The following is a 20,081-nucleotide window of genomic DNA, read 5'->3' as shown; positions in this document are numbered from 1 at the left end:
ATGGGCTTCCTTGGCTCAGGATGGGTGGGGGGCACGGAGAAACAGAAGCTCCTACCTGCCCCCGGCACCATAGAAATGGGAAGACAACCTCTCCAAACATTGACAGACTTTATTGTGGGGGGTTCCCACCAGGGATCCCACCCTCTTAAATAAAAAAGTGCATAGAAAAGAAGGGATTTAGAAACCTTTGTACAATATCTACATCCTGGGCCCCCAGGGCAGAAAGGGGGCGATTGCTGGGTGGGCTGGAGGGGTGGAGGCAGGGCCCTTGCCACCTGCATGCCCACATCCACCCTGAACATGAGGGTGGGGGTGAGATGCTCTGGGAGGGACTAGGGAGCCCCGAGGCTAGGGGCAAGATGGCAGCGGGGGCGTGGTGGGCAGCCACGGCTTCAGTTAAGGAACCGACGGCAGCGCTTGGCGCCACAGTTGCAGGGCAGCTTGTTGCTGGCATCCTCGATGGGGAACTTGTAGTCATAGGTGAGCTCCTCACCACGCAGGATGCGGCGGAGGGCAAAGATGACGATATGCTTCTGGCCCTCCACGTGGATGACTCGAGAGAAGCAGTTGGGCTCACACGAGTGGTTGATGAAGCGGGCGGCGTTGCCATGCATCGTGGCATCCACCACGTCAAAGTCATCCATACGGAACATATAGCACCCAATGCCCTACAAGGATAGGGTGGGGGCAGTCAGGTGCTCTGTTCCCATGGGCAGGCCCTGCTTCACCCACCTCATTCCCATCACCTGGTGGAGCCCACCTTCCCATCGTAGAACTTCTCCCGCTTGTCAGTCAGCACAGAGCGAATGACAATACCAGAGTACTCAATGACCATCTCGCCAGCATCGATGTTGCGCTTACAGAACAGGCCCCGCCCATGGATGGCAGATCTGCAGGGTAGGATGGGCAAGGGCGAGCTCAGGGGGCAGGGGGATGGAACCAAGGCAGCCCCACACCAGGGTGCCTGTCCATCCACCCAAGGGGCATCCTCCCCCCAACCCCACTAACCTGTAGACACCCACAGCTTCCTTGGATGTCTTCTTGAGGTGGCGAAAGCGCATGGCCATGGGCAGCTCCAGGCTGGTGGCACGTCTGGTGGGGGCAGCAGTGTCACACAGGCTGGTATCCAGGAATGACCTCTCTTGCCCCTGGTCACCCTCTTTAGGACCCTTCCAGACCACCCCCAGCATCCTGGCTGCCCTCTGTACCTGGTTGACCTGAGCTGCACCTCATCCTCTTCCTCGTCACAGGTGGCTCCCTCAGGCAGCACTCGGTGCTGGGAGGCCAGGAAGTTGAACATGTCGAAGGTGCACTTTCTGCAGGTGGGAGGGAGGGAGGGAAGGAGGGAGGTTCACAGGCATTCCTCCAACCACATGGTACCCATCTATTCTTTGGCCTGGGCCTGCTGCTGGCAGGGCAGGAGGAATACCGCTACGACTGAAGACACAGTAAAAGGGGAATGGATGGGGTTCGTTCTTCTGATGTGAACTCTAGTGCCTTGAGTGGTGGAGGGTCTTCTCCCCAGGCCTCCATCTCCAATCTGTATGGACTTGTCACACCCTCAAGAACTCGCACAGAGCTCCTCCGACCCAGGCATCGTGCCCCAGCCCTCTCACCGGAGATAGACCTCGGCACGGGCTGCCCCATGAGGGTTCAGGGGTGGTTCTTCCTGGCCCTCTCCCTGCTGGTGATAGCGGAACTTATAGTGCTGGCAGCGCTGGGCCCCGGGTAGCTGCTCTGCCAGGAAGATGACAGCATCGTGGTGGATGCCAAGGAGCCTTGCCCCACTCATTCCTGCGGAGTCAAAGGTGAGGACACACAAATCATGTCAGAGGCCCATCTTGCCCTCAGGGAGTCACCCCAGGCCCCAGAATCCCCGTGGACCCCCACTTACCACTAAAGGAGAGATGTCTAAGCCGGGCATGCCCTCGGGCCTCTTGAACCTTCTCAATCAGAGTTCTCCATGCCCCTGAGAAGAGGGCAGGTAGAGAGCAGAGTCAGGCTGGTGTTCTATGGGATACCTTCCCTCCCTGTCATTGCTACTTCCAACTCACCCTCCAAGCTCTCTGCTTCCACGCTGAACCCATCCTCACTGCTGATCTCAAAGCGCAGATGCGGGCCAGCCCGTTTCGGGGCCTGGTTCTCTTTGTCCTCTGGGGATGGAGGCTCTTCTTCAGAGCTTGAAGCCTCACCTGGTCCCAAGGAGCAGGTCAGAGTAGGTGAGGATCACCCCTCCTGGACTCAAAAGTCCCTGGTTCCCCACTACTCCCCCTTCCTCCCTGAGCACAAGGCACAGGTGCTCGGGCTGAAGGCCCGCCTCCTCCTCTAATTGCCTGGCAAACCCTATAGAACAGACATTACTTTTTTCTAAAGGGCCTGTGGTCCCTTTTCTGTAGGACTTCTTGCCTAGATGGGCAGTTCCACAGAGGCCTGGAGTGTTGTGGCTCTGCAGGACACACTTAGGGCTTACTCAAAACCAGTCTACCATAAATACCCCTCATTCTGCTGTTTCTCACACAAAATTAAAAATACTAGAGAATTAGATTTAGCACATGTATCTTTTTATATGCAGCATGTTTCTGTGAATACTACAAATATATTATTACATAGGTCCATACTCAAAGAATCAAGTATATGTACATTATGAGCTACTTGAGAGATTTCTCAGGGGCTAAAGATCTTAGAGCAGACAGGACTTGCTGATGGGAAGAGATGGCGATATGAGAGAAAGGGGGGTCAAGGACAACTCTGAGGTCTGGGGCCTAAACAACTGGAAGGATAAAACTGCCACTGACTGAGATGGTGATGATGTTGGGGTGACAAGGTTGGGGTGAAGGTCAAGAGCTCAGTTTGGGACACACTGAGTGTGAGATTCTTCTTAGAAAACCTTCCCTTGCAACTTGCTGATGGAGATGGTGAGCAGGCAGCAGGTTATAGAACCGTGGCTAGCAATCTGGGGGCTATCAGAATTAGAGCTGGGATTTGGAGCCATGAAGCTAGACAAGAGCACCTGGGAGTTGAGTGTACAGAGAGAAGTCAAGGTGAGGGCCCGGGGACATGCCAAAGTTGACAGGTTGGGGCAATGAGGAGGCAGAACCAGAGAGGTGAGGAGAAGGCTGGGGTTCCAGAAGCCAGGGAAGAAAGTGCTTCAAGGAGGGAGGGATCAGCGCACCAAATGCTGCTGCTGGCTCCCACAGGATGCGGACTGAGGACTGACTACTGTATCTGGGTGGAGTGGGGGGAACGGATGTTTGAGTGGAGCTCGCTTTAGGAGAGGTGGGGCTCACACGGCGGCATTTTCTCCCTTCACTGCTTCTCTCGGCCAACCTGCCTAAGTGCCTTCCCACCCTCAAGCAAGCCTCCAAACCTGATTCTTACTGTGTGACCCACATCATCTCCAGGCCTCAGTGTCCCTGGGTCCAGCTCTGACAACTTACGCCACCTTTTTTTAGCCTTCTTGCCTCCATCTGCTCCCTGAATATAACAGGCTGACTCCAGGGGCCTCGCCCAGGCACTCTCATTGCCTTCTTCCTCACAATGCTCCTTCCAAGCTGCAGTGTACTTGCTAATGGGAGTGTCTGTTTCCTCTACCAAAATGTGGTCTTGGTCCCTGAGTGTAGGGACCTGTCTATGATATCCTCATGCCATCTCCCACCCCCATAAGTAGCCTTTCAGTTAAGCAGTCTCAGCCTACCTCACTCCACTTCCATGCTCAGCAGCTAAGCTCCACATAATGAGAAATTCCACACATTGGGGCCACAAGAAATTTCAAGCCTTAGGCTGCTTAATTACCGGCTTACTTGGCTGCAGCCCACTCCCTCTCTCACTGTCCACATGACCAACAGAATACTGTACTTCCTTCCAGCCTCACTGAGTCCACCAGTCAAAACTGCTCCAAGTGCCCTACCCTGTGTGCTGACGTCCCTCACCTTTCCTCCACCCTCAGGAGTCTCCTAGTCCAGCCCCACCGCCATGCCTCCTGCCCCCTCTTTTTCCATCCACGAGCCCCCTTAGTCTTCATCCTGGGCTTTGCTGTCTCAGCCCTCACACCAAGCCCTCTAAGCTGCTGCCCCACCTCCTCCTCTCAGACTCTTAGCTGAGCTTTATGGCGTGATGCCTAGGTGTTGTTTTGGCTTCCTTATCAACCACTGTCGTCAATTCTGGACTCGGACACACATCTCCCCCTCCCTGTACCACCTGATCAATATGGCACACTGATCCTAGAACCCACATGCCTGGTGTCCTCTGTGGTACTGGGGCTGCTGGTTACTCCCTTCTCAGGGTCTCTTGAGACACCACTCTCCTCTGACCTCCTTCCTACAGTTCTTGTCCCTCCTCCGGGTCCTAGGTGGGCTCCATCCTCTCTGGACCTCCAAAGACTTCATCCTTAGCTTCACGAGGTACCTAACCCTCTGACCTTGGCAGACTAGGCTCTGAAGCCCTCCCTTGGGCTCTTGGGTGTGCTGGACAGGCCCTTGCAGAACACCTGTCACATCGAGCTGAAACTTCCTCTCTCTCTCTGTTTCTGCCATAGGCCATAAGCTCCCCAAGGGCATCTCCAAAATTCTAGCACCCAGACACGGGCTTGTCGTACCCAGGTAGGTACACAGTGTGCAACATTCAGTGGAGGATCCCTGAAGTGGGCCGTTCTGTATCCGTTGGTCCCCAAGCTGAGGCAAGCACAGGGAAGCAGGCAGTGAGAGGGAAAGGCCGGGCCCTACCTGAGTAGTGGTGCCACTGGGACTCAAGCAGCAGGTCAGTGGGACCATCGGGGGCTCGGGGAGGACCACCTTCTGGAAGTGGCAGCAGAGGAGACCGGTCCTGGAGGGGCCTGTGAGGAGAGACCTGTCAGAAGGGGAGAGGGAGAGGTCCCAGGGCCTCCAAGGAAAGGGGCCTGGCCACTCACCTTGGGCTTTCCTCCCCAGTCGGCTCCCCAGGATCATCCAGATCGAGAACTCCACGCACTGTGGGCGTTTTCATCCTCACTCGGCTAAACCTGGTGGTGGTGGGGGAACTGTGAGAAGGCTCAGCTGCCTTCGGCCTACCTCTCTTGCCCACCTCCATGGCCTCAGCACACTCACTCACCCGCTGCCACTAAGCCCTGGACCCTGGGGGAAATCCTCCAAGGACTCTCCATCTTCCTCCAGCCGGGGTGTCTTGCTTGGGGGAGGAGCTGGTGGGGAACGGCCAGAGAAGGTGGATACCCTCTTGACGCGGATGGCCTGGCGGGGTGGGCTGGGGGGCCCACTGCTCAACACCAGCGTCAGTGGAGGGGGGGGTGGAGGGGGGTTGGGGCGGACTACTCCCACCACTGGCAACACACTCAGCAGGGGTCCTGGGGGCAGAGTCCAGGAAGCAGGAGCCGTGGGGGGAATGGGAGGGGGCAGAGGCGGCTGCTTCACTGGGGGTGAGACAGGCTCACCCTCCCCAGCCATCTTCACAAACACTTGCCCCAGCTTGTTGACAAGGATGATTTTAGACGTGGCAGGTTTGGGGGGCTCTGGGGCAGGGCCCAGGCTCAACACCCGGACCCCTGGGGCCCCAGGGAGCCAGGCAAACGTCCGAGTGGGGTCAGCTGGGCTAGGGGGCAGGCCTTGCGGGGGCTGGCTGCCATTGGCCAGGGGAGGTGCTGGGGGGAGTGGCTCCTCTCTGGGCCCAGTACCCCCCTCCCCAGGCCCCCCTAGGTTCTTCAAAACAAAATCCACAATTTCTGACGGCAGGTCCTCAGGAGGTCGAGCCCTGTCCCCTGCAGCCCCGATGACCCCAGCCCGGCCTGCTCCCGGCCCTGAAGGAGGAGTCCCCTGGCCCCGAGGCTGCTGGACTGCCTCAGCCTCGCTGTCTGTGCCATCATCCACTCCGTCCAGCTGTTCGATGCGGGGGGCTCCAGGGAGGGCGCTGGGGGCCAGGGCAGGGCCAGACACCACAGTCACAGGGAAGTGGACGTAGCGGGGGGTGGGGCTGGCCTCCTCCTCTGAGCTGTCCTCTGGGCCCCCGTGGCTGCTTCCCATTGCCCCTGCAGCCACAATCTCTTCCTGGAAGGGCTCAGTCCCCAGCAGGCTGGCCGCAAAGTCCAGGTCAGCAGCACTCAGTCCTGACACCACCTCCATGTCCTCAAAGTCTGGGCCCAGGTCTTCAGCGGGTGGTGGAGGAGACGGGGCCCGGCCAGGGGGAGCCAGCTCCCCTGAGGTAGGTGTGAGGGCTCTAACGACTGAGGTAGGAGGGGGCACCCTGAGCTGAGGGGAAGTTCTGAGAGGGGGAGAGGCCCGCCGTGATGGTGGCAGCCTGGGGGTCAGGGGACTGGGACGACGGGAGCGTCTAGGGGGAGCTGGGAAATCTGGGTCTCCCACTGTAGGGATGTGGTGGGTCAGAGAAGACGGACTTCCTGTGGGGGGAAAGGTCATTGTCAGTCAGGTACTCGTGCCTCACCTGCCCCACCCCTCCCCGTACACTCCCAGATACTCACCGGGGGAGGGCAGGGGTCCAAAGGAGACACCCCCCAAGGGCCTCCGGGATGGTGAGTAGTTGGGCACTTTGATTCGAGCCCCCGAGAAAGAGCGGGGGACCGAAGGAGGAGCGCTGCTTGGATCTGGCCGAAGAGTGGAGTCCAGGTTCTGAACAGGCGAGTGGTGCTCAGGAGCTCCTGGGGTAAGAGCATCTGTATCTGGTGAGGGGTCCACATGATCTGGGGGCTCTAAAGAGGCCAGAGAATGACATCAGGGCTGGCAGGGGCTCTTTGTCAAAGCCTCTCCTCACATGCCCTCCCTTCTTTTGAACACACTGCACCTTCTCCGCCCTGCCCCGAACCCCGACACAGCACGCACTTGTTCCAGTCATCACCTAGCCCCCAAACTCCTTGGTGGCATCTGCAAAACCCACACACACTTGGGTCAGGGTCCCTTTCTGACCTTTCCTCCCCCATCCTTTGCCATCTCCCCTCTTCCTGGCTGCCTACTGCTCCCTCTCTGATTCAGGCCCCACAGGCCACAAGGGGCCCTGTCCTCTGTCCAGCACGGCCAGTCCTACCACTTTCTGACCTGCTCTGCACATCCCTGCCACACCAAACGCATCTGCCCCATCCTGGAGCTGGCGGCTCCCCATTACCTGGCTCCACCCAACCTGTGCAAGCTAATCTCTGCTGCTTCCTCCCAATGTTCCCTTGTTTCCAGCCAGAACGGCTCCACCCTCCTCCCCTCTCTATTCCATGTCACACTCCAACCTGGAACACACCCTTTACTCACAAACACAATGCCAGCTTCTTCCTCCTCTCATTAAGTCCAAATGGCCTCTCCCCCTTTACCAGTCTCCAAGCCCATTCTTTGCTCTGTGCTACCCAGCTCTTAGCTCCATCCCTCAGTAGCAGCATGGCTGTGAGGGTGCCAGTTTGGGAACTGAGCAGATCCAGGTTCAAGTCCTGGCTCTACCACTACATTACCGTGGAGAGCAACTGCTCTTTCGAGGTGCAGTACAGCGTGACTTGTACCTTCCTCAGGAGGCTGTGGGGAGCGTTACATAAGCATGTGCCCCAAGTCAGGTGGCCGAAAATACTTCTTAACTTGTCCAGCAGTTACCACTCACCCCCCCATAAGCAGGCAGCACAGTGCTCTCGCCTCAATTCCTATGAAACGCTGAGCACAGCCCCTGGCACATAATGCACAGCCATTAAGTTCTTTGATAGTGCCTTTACAACAAATGGAAGAAAATAAGGCAGTTCCAAGGGCAGACCTGATGAAGGGGCAGGGCTGTGCACAATGGTCTGGTTCTCCTCCGCTGCCTCCAGGTGAACCGGCTCTTCCCTCGGCCCCCATGGCCGATACTCCAGTATTCGGCACCGATACCAGCAGCGCCGCCGAGCATCCACCGTGCTCCAGTACAGACGGGAGCACCTGTTAGGTGGGCGTGTGAGACAGGAGGGTCAGGATAATTTGGGAAAGGGGACCCAGTCCTGAAGTCCTCCAACCCTACCAATTACCCCTGGGCTGCTCACTGGTAGCCAACGGGAAAGAGCCGTCCCTCGCAGTCCGAGAGATCAGACAGAGTACCCAAGGAGTCAATTCGGATGGAGCCTGTGGTGCAGAGAAGAGGTCAGGAGGGTGGGGCCAGGGAAGGTCAGGAAGACCAGGGTAGACAGCAAGTGGCTTACCAATGAGCACATTGATGGCATCAGGTTCGAGTCCCGTCAAGAATTTTCGTTTGAAGTTGATGCCCTCAAAGTCTACGTAGACTCGGCGGAGAACATCAAAACCATCAGGGGTCACGATCTCCTGGGAGATGGGTGGCAAATGGGGTGCTGGATTGGTGGGGGTTGGGGGGACGCAAGGGAAGGCTCTTTAGGCAGGGGCTAGAGAGGTGGGGGCTTGGCTAAAGAACTTGGGGAGAACAAGGAGACACTGAGAGGCAGCAGGGCCAGGCCAGGCCTGAGGGGCTGCAGGGGTCCCTGATTGGAAGGGGAAGAGAGTGCAGTGGGGAGCTGTCTCCCTCACAGGTCTAGCCAACCTTGCCATCCAGCAGGTCTGTGTGTTTCTGGCAGAAAACTTTCTTGTCATCCTGGAAGATGCAGTAGCTGGCCCGGGCACACATGAAGTGGAAGTTGCTGAGGCAGGAGGAAAGGCAGCATCCCACCGTGGCTCCAGGCTTCAGGCAGAGCTCACAGCGCTGCGGGTGGAAGGGGCTGCTAAGGGGAGAAGCCAGTGACTGGGGCCAGGGCCTGACGCTTAGCATCGCTGTCCTGAGACTCTCCTTGGGTCCCTGTCAAGCCCAGCACCTTGCACAGAAAGGCACTCACCAACATAACCTCTTCCCTAGCTGCATCCAGGACCAGGTTCACATCAGAACTACTTAAGAGTTTTTGAAGCAGTGTTGCAGTAGGGAGAAAAATAACAGCTAACACTTACTAAGCGGCACTTACCATCTGCCTCGCAACATTCTCATGTGGAACCTGCACTATTTCGTTTACTCCTCACATCCACCCCTGTGGCCGGTAACTCCATCCTCCCACCTCCTGACGGTGAGCTTGAGGCATTCTACAGTTCCTGACCCAGCGGCCACACTGTGGGGGGGGCTCTAACCCAGGCAATACCTCACCTCACGGGACGCAGGAAGAGCTAAATGCCATCCTGTCTGGAGAGCCTCTGCACAGGTTCAATCAATAGGAGGTCTTCTAACTTTTAGTCTGCCTGGCTTTAGGCCCAGATTATGGCCCAAGGGCACAAATAGGAAAAAAGCCTCTATCATTGCAGCACCAGATTCCTGGGACAACTGAAAAAAGTACCTAGGACCCGCAGGAAAGGACATGCTGGGGTAGAGACTTTGAAACAAGAGCTGTCTCCACTAGGAGGGGCCCTACCCAAGACCCCGAGGGCTGCCCACCCTCCAGGCCCATGCCCTCACCATCTGCCTTCCTCGAGCCACAGCAGCGTGTACATTCTTAAGGGAACCATCGTTTTCCTCAAATACTTCAGCTGACCAAATGGCACAGTTGACATGTGTCCACTCATTCTGCCCGATGTACAGAAGCCGCCCCGCCTCCTGGGGCAGAAGAGGAGTGGCGTGAGGGGAGGACCCAAGGACCAGGCCCCACCACCTGGGGCTTCATGCAGTAGCCCTCACCTTTGAGTCCGCGTCTCCATATTTGAGGCAGAGTGCACACTGACGGGGGTCCTCCAGGTGTGAGAAAGCAGCTGGATCCTTGCCCTGGAAAGCTAGAAGGTGTGTGGGAAGGGATGTTCAAGAATCAGGACCCGGAGCCTGGTCCACAAACTCAGGGGCTCTGGCTTCCAGCCCCTACTTCCAAATACCTGCTGAGGGGTCCCCCGGAGGCTGCCCTGATTCTGGAGTCTCTGGTTCCTGCTGCCTCCATTGAGCGTAGACATGGTCCAGGGAGGGGGGCAACACAGCATTGGGAAGGACTCCACTGTGGACAGGAAGGATGAGCATCTGACACATCTAACAAGAGTGGCTGGACTGGGGCCCACCCACAATCTCAGCCTAAACATGCCATGACACCCTTTGTTTTCTCTCCACGTAGCATTTTTCTCAGTCTCTAGAACAAGCCAGGTGCTCTTATGCCACCTGTGATACACGAGATACTGTTTCTCATGCCTGGAATCCTCTTCCTCCACATCTCAGCTCGGATGTCATCTCTTCTGGGAAGTCTTAGGCCCCAGGCTCCAGCAAGCACCTCCTCTGGACTCCCACAGCCCCCTGGGCTTCCCCATCACTACCCTGACAGTCTGGGTCATCAGTGCCTGCCCAGCTCCCCAAAACTGGCTTGCTCAAAGTAGAAACAGAGTGAGAGCTAACTATACAACCTGGTCTTTGCTAATCTGGAACTGCTGGGGACTCTCATCCTGGTTCCACCCCCGCCAATCCCAGACCCTGACTCTGCTCTTCATCTAGTCTCAGCCCAGCCTGACTCTGGATTCCCAGGTGCCCTGGCCTTTGCCCTCACTCCCTGGTCCCCTCCTGCTACCCAGCCTTGCTCACTTTGGCAGCCGGGTACTCCGTCGCCAGTACTTGGGGTCGTGGGCGTCGAACCAGCCGAACGCAGACTCTAGCAGCTGGGAAGTGGGTTAACAGGATGAGAAGGACTGGCTTCCCCAGGAAAGCTGGCAGGGGCAGGGTCTGGAGAATCCACTCTCTCCTCCCCACGACCACTCAAGCCACCCTAGAGGCATCCCCCAAAGAGCTCACCTTCAGTAGGAGCCCCTTTGTCTGGCCTCCAGCCCGACGCTCTGGGGTCTCCCCTTCTTCTGAGTGTCTCATCAGGATGCCCACCACGTCCTCCATAAAGCTGTGCTGTAAGGGGGTTTGTCAGGATCCAGGCCCCTACCTCAACCCTGGCCCTCTGTTCCTGGCACCCACCTTTTCCTCTCAGTATCCCACTCACCACGGACTTGTAGTGGCCTTCCTCAAAGCGCTGACTCACGGCTTGCAGATCGCAGGGCCCTGGGTGCAGCTGCTTTCCATCCTGCCCACACTGCAGAGAGGGGAAGTTAGCAAGGCTGGTGCTGGGCCTGGCCCCACCCCAACCTGCCGCCCGAGCCCCCAGACCTGGGTGCACAGCAGCAGTGGGCCCGCCACCTTGGAGCTCAGCAGGCCCTGAAGCACCTGGCGCAGGCCCCCCTGCAGGGCCCCACTCAGGGCCTCTCGCCAGCGTGGGTGCGTGGCCCCAGCACACGGTCCACAGGTGTATAGCACCGAGTCTGGTAGCCCCGAAAGGATCTCATAGTCTTCATCTAGAACAGGCCAGAGCAGGAAAGGAGAGAATGGTCTGGGAGCATGTGAGGACTCTCAGTAGCCCATAGATCACCTGTCCTCTGAGGGCCTGGGGTGGGGGGTAGGACAGGGATCCCCACAGGGCAGAGATCGAACTCCAGGGATCCACTCACTCACCTGAAAGTCCCTCGCACTTGGCATGCACCCAGTGGTCACACTGTGCGCACTGCATCATCTTGCTCTCATAGTCGTTGTCTTCATAGCAGCGTGTGCAGATTGGGCAGTAGTTTCCTGGAGGAAGAAGGAAAAAGAAAGCAAGTCAAGTGGGGCTGGGGCCACTACCTGCCCTCAGAGTCCCTATCAGGGCCTGCCAGCCCTTGATGGCTGCATGGGCTGCCTCCATTATGCCCCATCTTGGGTCCCTACTATTCCCACAAAGCTGGCTGAGGACAACGCTTCTTTACCAACCCTGTAGCCCTAACACCTCACAGACAATAGGGTTTTGCTAAACATGCTGCCTGAATAAATATGGAAAGCCCAGGCTTTCAAAGTGCTCATTGGAGACCTGAGGTTCCAGGAGGCATCTCAGGGGCCACCATGAGGTGGGGTCCCAGGCCCTCCAATGCCACTGCCCACAGTAGACACAGGTGGGGCTGTGTCCCTCTATGTAAGGGACCGATGGGCTTCTGTGGAAGAGGACCCTGAACAGAAAGAAAGGTTCCATGGCTAGAAGAGGGGGTAATCCACAAGAAAAGAGCATCTGTCTGTCTAGGAGCCTGGCCCATTCCCCGGTGGCCCCTCAGGGCCCAGGTCCCCTGCCAGGTCCCCACCTTTCTCAAAGAGCTGGGTGCACCTGGGGCAGAGGCTGTAATCTCCAGACCACTCGACGTCCCAGTTCTTGCCTGGAGTCGCCCCACAGCTCTTACAGCGCACGCAGGCTGAGCAGATCTGGGGGGGCAGGGCCACGTTAGGGGGAGTGCCAGGCACCAGGCTGGAGCAGTGTGAGGGGGGATGGGCAAAGAGGAGTAGACGGTAGGCAGGAGACAGATGAGGAAGAGTGAGTAAGAGGAGAAAAGGTGTGGGGAGAGATGAGAAAGTGGAGGAGGGAGAGGAAGAGAATCAGAGCAGGAGAGGAATGAAGTGAGCAGACTGGCAGAGGGACACAGGGAGGAGAGGACGTTAGGCTTGAGCAGGGGATTGTGCCCAGGACGATGGCATCCATGAGCCCCTGAAGCTGTTAGTAAAAATTCTCCATGTAAATTGTGTCCACGAAATTTTGAAAAGAACACCTTATGTTTAACAAGCTCTCTAAGGACCTCCAGCTCCCCCTCCTCATGAGAACGCTGGCCTGAGCAGGTCTAGGGTGTGGTGGCATGAGGTAGAGCTCACAAGCAGGCACGTGGCCTTGTCTCTCACCCAGTGGCGCCGTTTGCGTGTGGCCCGGGTTGGGTAGCTGGGCCCCAGGCAGGCTGGGTGGTAAGCGTGGCGGCAGCGCTCACACTCCAGGAGGTGCTGTTGGATGAGAAAGAGAGATAGCAATGCAGAACCTACTGGAATAGGAATACTCTTCTCTTCCACGCCGCCACCAGCCCCATGGCCCGTGCCCAAACCTTGGAGCCTCGGCCTTTGCGCCCACAGACATGGCAGAACTTGCAGCGGCGGCAGCACCAGGTGTCATGATGTTGGGGCAGGGGCCGCTCTGCCTCCTCCAGGCAGAATGGGTGGAAAGGGTCACAGCACACTTGGCAGAACACCAACTGGGGGTGGGAAGAGTGAATGATGGGCACAGCGTGAGACCAGGAAGCCAGGGAATAAGACTCTGCTGAGAGGGCCCAAGAAATCAGGCAATAAGGGCCAGTGAAGACTTGTGGGGCTGTGAAAAAATGCAGGTATCCAACCTCATGCAGGCCTTTGCTGGCACACAGCAAGCACACCATCGGTGGGCCCCCTGGCACAGAGGTGAGCACACTTAGGCCGCCCATCAGCCACACGTTCTCCAGGTCACAATCCTCCTGAGGGAAGAGAGGACACGGGATCAGAGAGCAGCCAAGAACAGAAGCCAGATCCATCCTTAAAGCCCTGTCTTCTTGGGAACAATCAATAAGTTTCTTCCAATCACAGTTGCTACCCACCCCGACCCCTCAATGCCATACCTTAAAGTCCACACGGACCCGGTGCACACCATCAGGGGACTTCTGTTTTCCAGTCCAGCCATTGGGGAAAGAAGCAAAGGGGCCAGGAGCCAAAGCATCCTAGGGAGGATGGTGGTGGTCAGAAGGCTGCCAGCCCTACCCTTGGCAGACTTGTTTCCTCACTGCCCTCGCTCCCAGCCTGCCCAACCCTAGCTTTTGCCCAGATCCTTTGCCTTCCAGGACAGGCCTGCCTCACCCCTCAGGGCCTGTCTTCTGGTGTGCACACACCACGGCACTCAGGTGAGCAGGTTACCCTGACTTGCCAGGAAGCTCCTGGAGGGCGGGAGCCATGCCTTCCACAGGGCTCAGGGTTCTTGGTGTGGGGCCATGCTGACCTTGTCCAGGCGCCTTCGGGCCTTGAGCTGCAACACAGGCTGCAGGGTGGGTTTGCGGGGCCGGCTCTGCTCCTCAGGTTCTGGCACTGGCAGCTCTAGGCAGGACACATGAGCAGTGAGGTTCCCCCTCTTCAACAACTCCCAAATATTACCTGGTCCCCAGGGCCTTCTTGAACTAACCAAGGTCCGTTAGGATGACTCTTAGGCCTTGCTCAAAAAGCTACTGAAAACCTCACACACCAGCTCTCCCTGTCTACCTAAAACTACGTTCTTCTCTGCACTCAGCTACTTTCTCCAGCATACTGATAGAGCCCTGGGTCTGGGGTCCCTTCCATGCAAAAGACGCAGGACTGACTGACAGAAGTAGCAACAAGCAATTCGCACCATTCTCTCGAGGGGTCCGACGCCGGGGAGCAGGGGGACCCCCGGGGTCCGAGTCGTCCGAGTCCTCGAAGATATCATAGGAGGGTCGCTGTTTGACGCAGCGCCGGGCTGACTTGCGCTGCAGTAGGAGGGAGTCCTGCTCCTCCGGCCCTGGGGGGGCCACCACCTCCTCCCGGGGCCCCCCAGCTCCCGCCCCCCGGCGTGGGCCTGGAGGACCAGGGGAGGCCTCAGGAGATTCATCGGAATCCCAGGGCAACAGCGTCTTCACTATCGTCCGGCCTGTGGGAACAGGGGACTTGGTAGGATCTGAGCTCAGCCAGGGACATGGGACATCGGGATGGAGAAAAGCCAGAAAAAAGTGGGGCAGAAGAGAACAAGTATGGGAGAAACCAAAGCACACGATGGAAAAGATGACAAGGATGGTGGACTGCAAAGACAAGGGGAGATGAGCAAAGAGAGCATGGTTTCCCCATACCAAGAATCTAAACAAGGCTGTATAAAGAAACGCTCCGCAAACCTCGTTACCTTTTTTAGCCAGCCGTTCCATCTTCCGAGCCTCTATCTTGTCGCACTTCCGGTATCTGGGGAGGGGAGCAGCACGTCACCAGGGTAAGGGACTGGTGGTCTGGGGGAAGAGAGGAAGCTCTCCACAAGGATGCCAATCCCACTGCTCTGGCAAGACAGGAGGCCTGGGTGACTGACAACCATGGGTGGGAATGGAAGCTGCACCCCAGCTACTCACACACAGCACTGCTTCTTGGTGTTGGGGCCTCCAAACTTGGGCTTGTCCAGGCAGTTGACACAAGACCCACAGTCCTGCACACGCAGGCAGCCCCGACACTGTCCACACCGTGCCATCCGCATCTTCTTGCCATGATGGGAGGGCAGAGAGCGCCGGGGTGTATGGGCCAGGGTCCCTGCGGACCCTGCAGGCTCTGAGTCTCCCCCAGCCCCTGCTGACTCCACCTTTCCCCGCCGGGACCGTGACGGGACACTCTCGGTCTCAGATGCTGATGAAGTATCTAGTGCAGCGGAGAGGAGGGGATGGAGCCTCGAAGACACCTGCCCTTCTACCTCACTTCCCTCTTCTCCCCTAGATTCCATTCAATCAGCCCGCTGGCCCCTACTTTCCCATATTGCTCAGGTTCCAGGTGCCCCCAAACCTGCTCTAAGACCTCGCACTTCAATCCCCTTGTCACCTAGCCCCAAGCACCCACTCTGCTCTCATTCTCCTAGGCATTCGCCGGCCCCCGAACTTGACACAGCTGTCAAATCTCCCCACAACACACCCACCCCTACCCTCTGTTGCGAGGTCCTGCCGATCCCGGAGAGGGAGAGCACTCAGGCGGGGGACGTCTTCAGGCACCATGGCCCGGGCCTGCCCCAGGGCCACAGCAGCATGACGGCAGACGTGTTTGATGCGGGGACCTTGCACGGGGGACTCAGGGCCCTGGGGGAGAGAAACCACGTGTGGCTAGCTGCCCCTTGTGCTCCTGCAACCAGCCTTCCTCAGACAGCCCTCCTCCCATTCCATACCGATGGTCTCTCTCTCTTAATTTCCACTGATTCATCTTCAGACCTGACAGCAGCTCTATCTGAGATCTGCTTGACAGTCCCCATGACCTCCTCCATCTGCCCTCCAGGGCTTGGCTAGGGGGGAATAAACAGGGTCAGAGGCTAGAAAGTGAGGAATAATGGGCTGGGGGAGTACCATGGGGGAGGGAAGGGGCCAGGAAAGGAACACAGGAAGCTGAGGGACGGGAGAAGAACTGGCTCTGAGGGTTCCCTGCAGGGCTGGGGGCTCTAGGGAGGAGAAGCTTAAGGGGCTGCAGAGAATCGAGGCTGGATGACTCGGTGCAGGGGCCTGGCCAATGCACCACGCTCACCGGCATCAGAGAAGCCACCTTCTGCTGCTGCTGCTGGTCGATCTTGAATAGCTGCACCTTGGCTCTCTTGAGGAGGCTGAACATTTTCTCCTCCACACCAGACAGTGGTAAGGAACCCAGACCTGCAATCCGGGGCTTCTCCAGGGGTGATGGCTGCTGTGGTGGTGGCGGTGGCTGCAGCTGTAACTGTGGCTGCAGTTGTGGCTGCTGGGGTGGTAATGCCTGGGGCAGCAGCTGGGTTTGCAAGGCCTGCAGGGGCTGCTGTAGCTGAGCCTGAGGCTGCTGCCCATTGCTCGGAGTTGGAACCGCAGGAGGGGGCACCTCAGCCTTAACAGTAGTGGCAACCACCGGGGCGAATCGAGGCAGACTGAGGTGGTTGGTACGGCCCGCTGCCCGTGGCTCAGGCTCAGCTGGAGAATCATCAGCGGGAGGAGGCTCTGGCTCAGGGGCTTCAGGGGCCCCAAGAGGAGGAGTAGTAAGCACCGATTCGTAGATCTTCAGGTGGGCTTCGCTTGGGGTAAACTGAGGGGCCCGAAGGAGCAGGGGCCTCCGGGATGGAGTGACAGGGGCAGGAGGTGGGGGTGGGGCTGGTGGAGGGGCTGGGGGAGGAGGGGGCAGCTCCCGGGTCAGTGAAGTCCAGCGAAATGTGGGTTCCCTCAGGATGGACCGTCTCTTCTCAGGGAGTGGCACTGGGGTAGATGGGGGAGTTGGGGCATGAGGTGGAGAGGGGGCTGGTGATGGTTCCTGGGGGGCAAGTGGGGAGACGGCAACGGGAGGCCGCAGAGTAGGTGAGACCTCCACCTTTAGGGGTTTGGGGGGATCTTCATCCATAAATCGCCGGGGTGTCTTGATGACACGGGAAGAGCGGGCACTCACCACAGGCATAATAAACTGCCGGATATTCTTCAGGAAGGTGGTACTTTTGGGGGCCACAGTGGGGCTGTCTTCCAGAGAGCCTCCTGTGGTGGTGGTGCTGGGAGCTGGAGTGGGAGGAGAGGTGCCCTCCGGCCCTGCTCGAGCAGCTTCCCGCTCTGCCCGCTGGCTGGGAGTCAGGGGAGGCCGGCCCCTCTTCCTGGAGCATGTAGCTGGGACCACAGGAGGAGGGGATTCCTCCTGCTCCTCTGGGGCAGGAGGTGGTGGAGGGGATGGTGGGGGTGGAGGGGACACTGGGGGTGGGGGAGGGCAAAGTGGGGATGGAGGAGATGTTGAGGCGGGTGGGAGGGGTGGAGGAGGTGGAGGGGCTGGAGGAGTCAGGGGTGGTGATGGCAGCTTTGCCTCTTCCTTTTCCTCAGCTACGCTCTCCTCTTCCTCAGCTACAGCTTTCTCTTCCTTCTCTTCCCCCTCCTCCTCGTCTTTCTCCTCTTCTTTCTCCTCCTCTCCCTTTTCCTCCAGCTTCTGCTCCTTCTTCCAGCAGGGGCCCTCTCCCTGTTCAGACCCAATTCTTCCTTGGGGGGCATCCTGCCAGCTTTCTTCATGTGGATCTTGACCCTGACCTGATTCAAGTCCCAAGGACAACTGTCCCATCTTCACTTTTTTGGCCTTTGAAACAAACTTGATCACGAAGGGGAGCCCTCCTCGGCCTCGGCCCCTGCCTCCACGACCTCCTCGCCCAGACTGTCCTCCACGCTTGGGGGTCCCAGGTCCTGGGCCGGGCCCCTCCTTGCACTTCCAGCTGCCAGTTCGGTGTTTTACTGGAACCACAGGAGGTGGTGGCTCAGGTTTGGGGATTGTCACAGCTGCTTCTGCCACCACTACTGCTTGCTGCTTTTTCCTGCAGGGGCCTGCTGGCCGTCCTGGGGGCCGTCCCCGAGACCGACGGGGAGTGGAGGGCTCGCATGCCCGGCTCCGGGGAGCTGGGGGTGCCTGGGCCCGCCGGAGAAGTTCAGTCAGTGCCTGCACCATCCGTTCCGTGCCCTCCTCACCCCGTTTCCGGGCAGGAGTCTTTGGGGGGGTAGGAGCCACATCTGCTAGGCGAGGAGGCGGAAGGGGGGTCGTCTTATGCTTGCGGCCCCGACCTCGGGGGGCTCGACCTAAAAGGAGAATAGGTGTGGGGAGATGGGTCAAGCTAGCCCTGCAGACTGAGGAAGGCACTCCAGGAGGGCAGGGACTAAGTCTTACTTGTCTGTTTCCCCCACAGCCCAGCCTAACTTGGGCTCTGAACACAGAACACACTCGGTAACTGATGGAGACTCTAGTGGAACAGGGAAGAGCTGACACGAGGAGTGAGAATAACATTCCTGTAAAACTATACAGGTAGAGTTTCCCCATCACTCACCTCGCTGGGATCGGAGCGCAGAGCGCAGGGAACTGGGGGCCACATCTTCATCTGAATGAAAACCCTGAAACTCCTGATTTAGGGGACCAGGGGTGGAGGGGAGAAACAGCAGTCAGTGCCAAAGCCCTCTTGCCACCTGAGACTCAGGTATTGAGGAATCTCCCCAGCTTCCCCCCTAACGTACCCCTGCCTATTTACAAAAGAACTACAAAGACAGGATGGTGAAGGGAGTAGCAGACAGGGTTTCTCCCTAAGGACGGAGGCACAGGGCACTGTGAACCCCTACTCCTGTGCCAGACCACAGCAACACTGCCAGCAGGTTCGCTGGCTCAGAAGGGAACAGCATAGTGTCTTCTCAGGCCAAGCAGTAGGCTACCCTTAAAGTGCCTCATGCTCCAACTCAGACAAGTGGGGCCTCCGTTTACACTCTCTCGGGCTGTAGTTTTTTTTCTTAAATAAAGATGGGAATAGAGGCACCCAAGCAGGCTCTGTTTGTGTGTGTATCAAATGGTTTATCATGTTAGGATCCACCCTGAGCCCTCATGTGGCTACAAACTGTCCTAAGTAATACAACCCACACCTTCCTGCCTTTTCTGAGAGGCTGGGGATAAATCCTGAGCTGAACTCCGACCAGCTGGAGTGCCCAGTCTCAGCCTTCGTTCCATTTCTCTTCGACCTGTGCCCCCAAGAGGAGGCTGTCCACCACTCTCTCCTCTCTTCACTTTAGGTCAGAAGAGGAATTGGGGCACTGATAAAACTAGGGATGTGGCAGAGGCTACGAGGCCGGGCGGGGCAGCCTACAGGTGAGTGCCCAGAGCCCTGCCTGGGTCCACTAAAGCCACGCTGTCCTGTCAACCACCACTGGTTGGGCATGCAGTCCCCAGAGCCTCCTCGTCCACCTCTACAGCCTTCGCCTTGCCAACTACCAAGAAGGATCAGCCAGGACTCTTCCGCAGCACCCGTCTCGGGCCCCAGCGCCCAGCTGCAGCCCGGGCTTCTCTATCCACTTTCCGAGGCCCCTTCCACCGACAGCTCCGTGCAATCTACCTCCTCCCATGCCTATTGCCAGGGTCTCTTCCCTCCGCAGGGGCCCTGAGGACCCCGCTTCGCCACGCCACCCCTCGGGGCCACCCAGACCCCTGCAAGCCCCCGGCCTCTGCCCCGCCCGGCGCTGGGGACGCCTCCGACTGCCTCACCTCATCGTCGGATTCCCCGTCACTGCTCTCCTCCTCCGGCATGCAGCCCCGGCTCGGGCCCCAGCCCCGGCCCCGGCCCCGGCCCCTGCCCCGCTGGACGCGCGGGCCGGCCCACAGGCGGCGGAGCCGGCGCAGGCCCCGGCGGAGCCCCAGCAAACGGAGCAGGGCCGTGTCCTCCCCAGGCTCGGCTCCGCCTGGCCCCGCCGCGCCGGCGCCGCGCCGCAGAGCTACCCGCACTCTCTCGGCCCCGCTGCCCCGTCCGCCGCGGCCCCCGCCCCCGCCGGGGCCCCGCGGCCGGCCCGGGAAGCGGCCCCGCGCGGAGCCAGGCCCGGGGCAACCGCCGCCGCCCGCCGCCGCCGCCATCTTGGCACCGTGAGAGGGGCCGGGGAGGCGGGGGGAGGGGCGGCCCGTGCGCAGGGCCGGGGGGAGGGGAGGGAGAGGAGGGGCGGGGCGGCTCACTCACGACAACAACCAGCGCCGCCGCGGGGTCGGCGGGAGCCGGGGGCTGGGCCGGCCACGCGCGGGGCACCACGGGAGCCGGAGTCCCGGGCAGGTCGGCCCTCACCCCGAGACCGCGCCTGAAGTGCATAGACCCCCGC

General features: G+C 59.0%; 1 protein-coding gene across 3 annotated transcripts; it reads right to left on the bottom strand.

The window, feature by feature from the left end:
- Positions 1-91: 91 nt before the first annotated feature.
- KMT2B (lysine methyltransferase 2B) lies at positions 92-19,867 on the bottom strand. Of its 3 annotated transcripts, XM_070632639.1 has the most exons (37): positions 19,483-19,866; positions 18,287-18,359; positions 16,012-18,041; positions 15,662-15,775; positions 15,425-15,575; positions 14,868-15,147; positions 14,651-14,706; positions 14,126-14,404; positions 13,742-13,836; positions 13,368-13,466; positions 13,113-13,226; positions 12,825-12,971; positions 12,631-12,726; positions 12,045-12,162; positions 11,392-11,505; positions 11,050-11,234; positions 10,886-10,975; positions 10,690-10,794; positions 10,483-10,556; positions 9,795-9,910; positions 9,607-9,698; positions 9,388-9,525; positions 8,494-8,652; positions 8,141-8,261; positions 7,985-8,063; positions 7,723-7,883; positions 6,464-6,691; positions 5,086-6,382; positions 4,907-4,996; positions 4,722-4,831; positions 2,055-2,192; positions 1,895-1,969; positions 1,617-1,794; positions 1,209-1,316; positions 1,009-1,092; positions 761-890; positions 92-668 (listed from the first exon to the last, which is right to left on the bottom strand). In XM_070632639.1, the coding sequence occupies exons 1-37, from the start codon at positions 19,843-19,845 to the stop codon at positions 393-395; spliced, it is 8,163 nt and encodes a 2,720-aa protein (XP_070488740.1). In that variant the 5' UTR covers positions 19,846-19,866; the 3' UTR covers positions 92-392. The 3 variants fall into 3 exon arrangements, with proteins under 3 accessions (XP_070488740.1, XP_070488739.1, XP_070488741.1); XM_070632638.1 differs by having other exon boundaries at positions 14,126-14,706; positions 19,483-19,867; XM_070632640.1 differs by lacking the exon at positions 18,287-18,359 and having other exon boundaries at positions 14,126-14,706; positions 19,483-19,612.
- Positions 19,868-20,081: the final 214 nt, after the last annotated feature.

Source organism: Equus przewalskii, chromosome 9 (genome assembly GCF_037783145.1).
Source record: "Equus przewalskii isolate Varuska chromosome 9, EquPr2, whole genome shotgun sequence".
Classification (NCBI taxonomy): Eukaryota; Metazoa; Chordata; class Mammalia; order Perissodactyla; family Equidae; genus Equus; species Equus przewalskii.
Note: the sequence above shows the minus strand (reverse complement) of the source record. Positions and strands in the feature narration are given on the sequence as shown.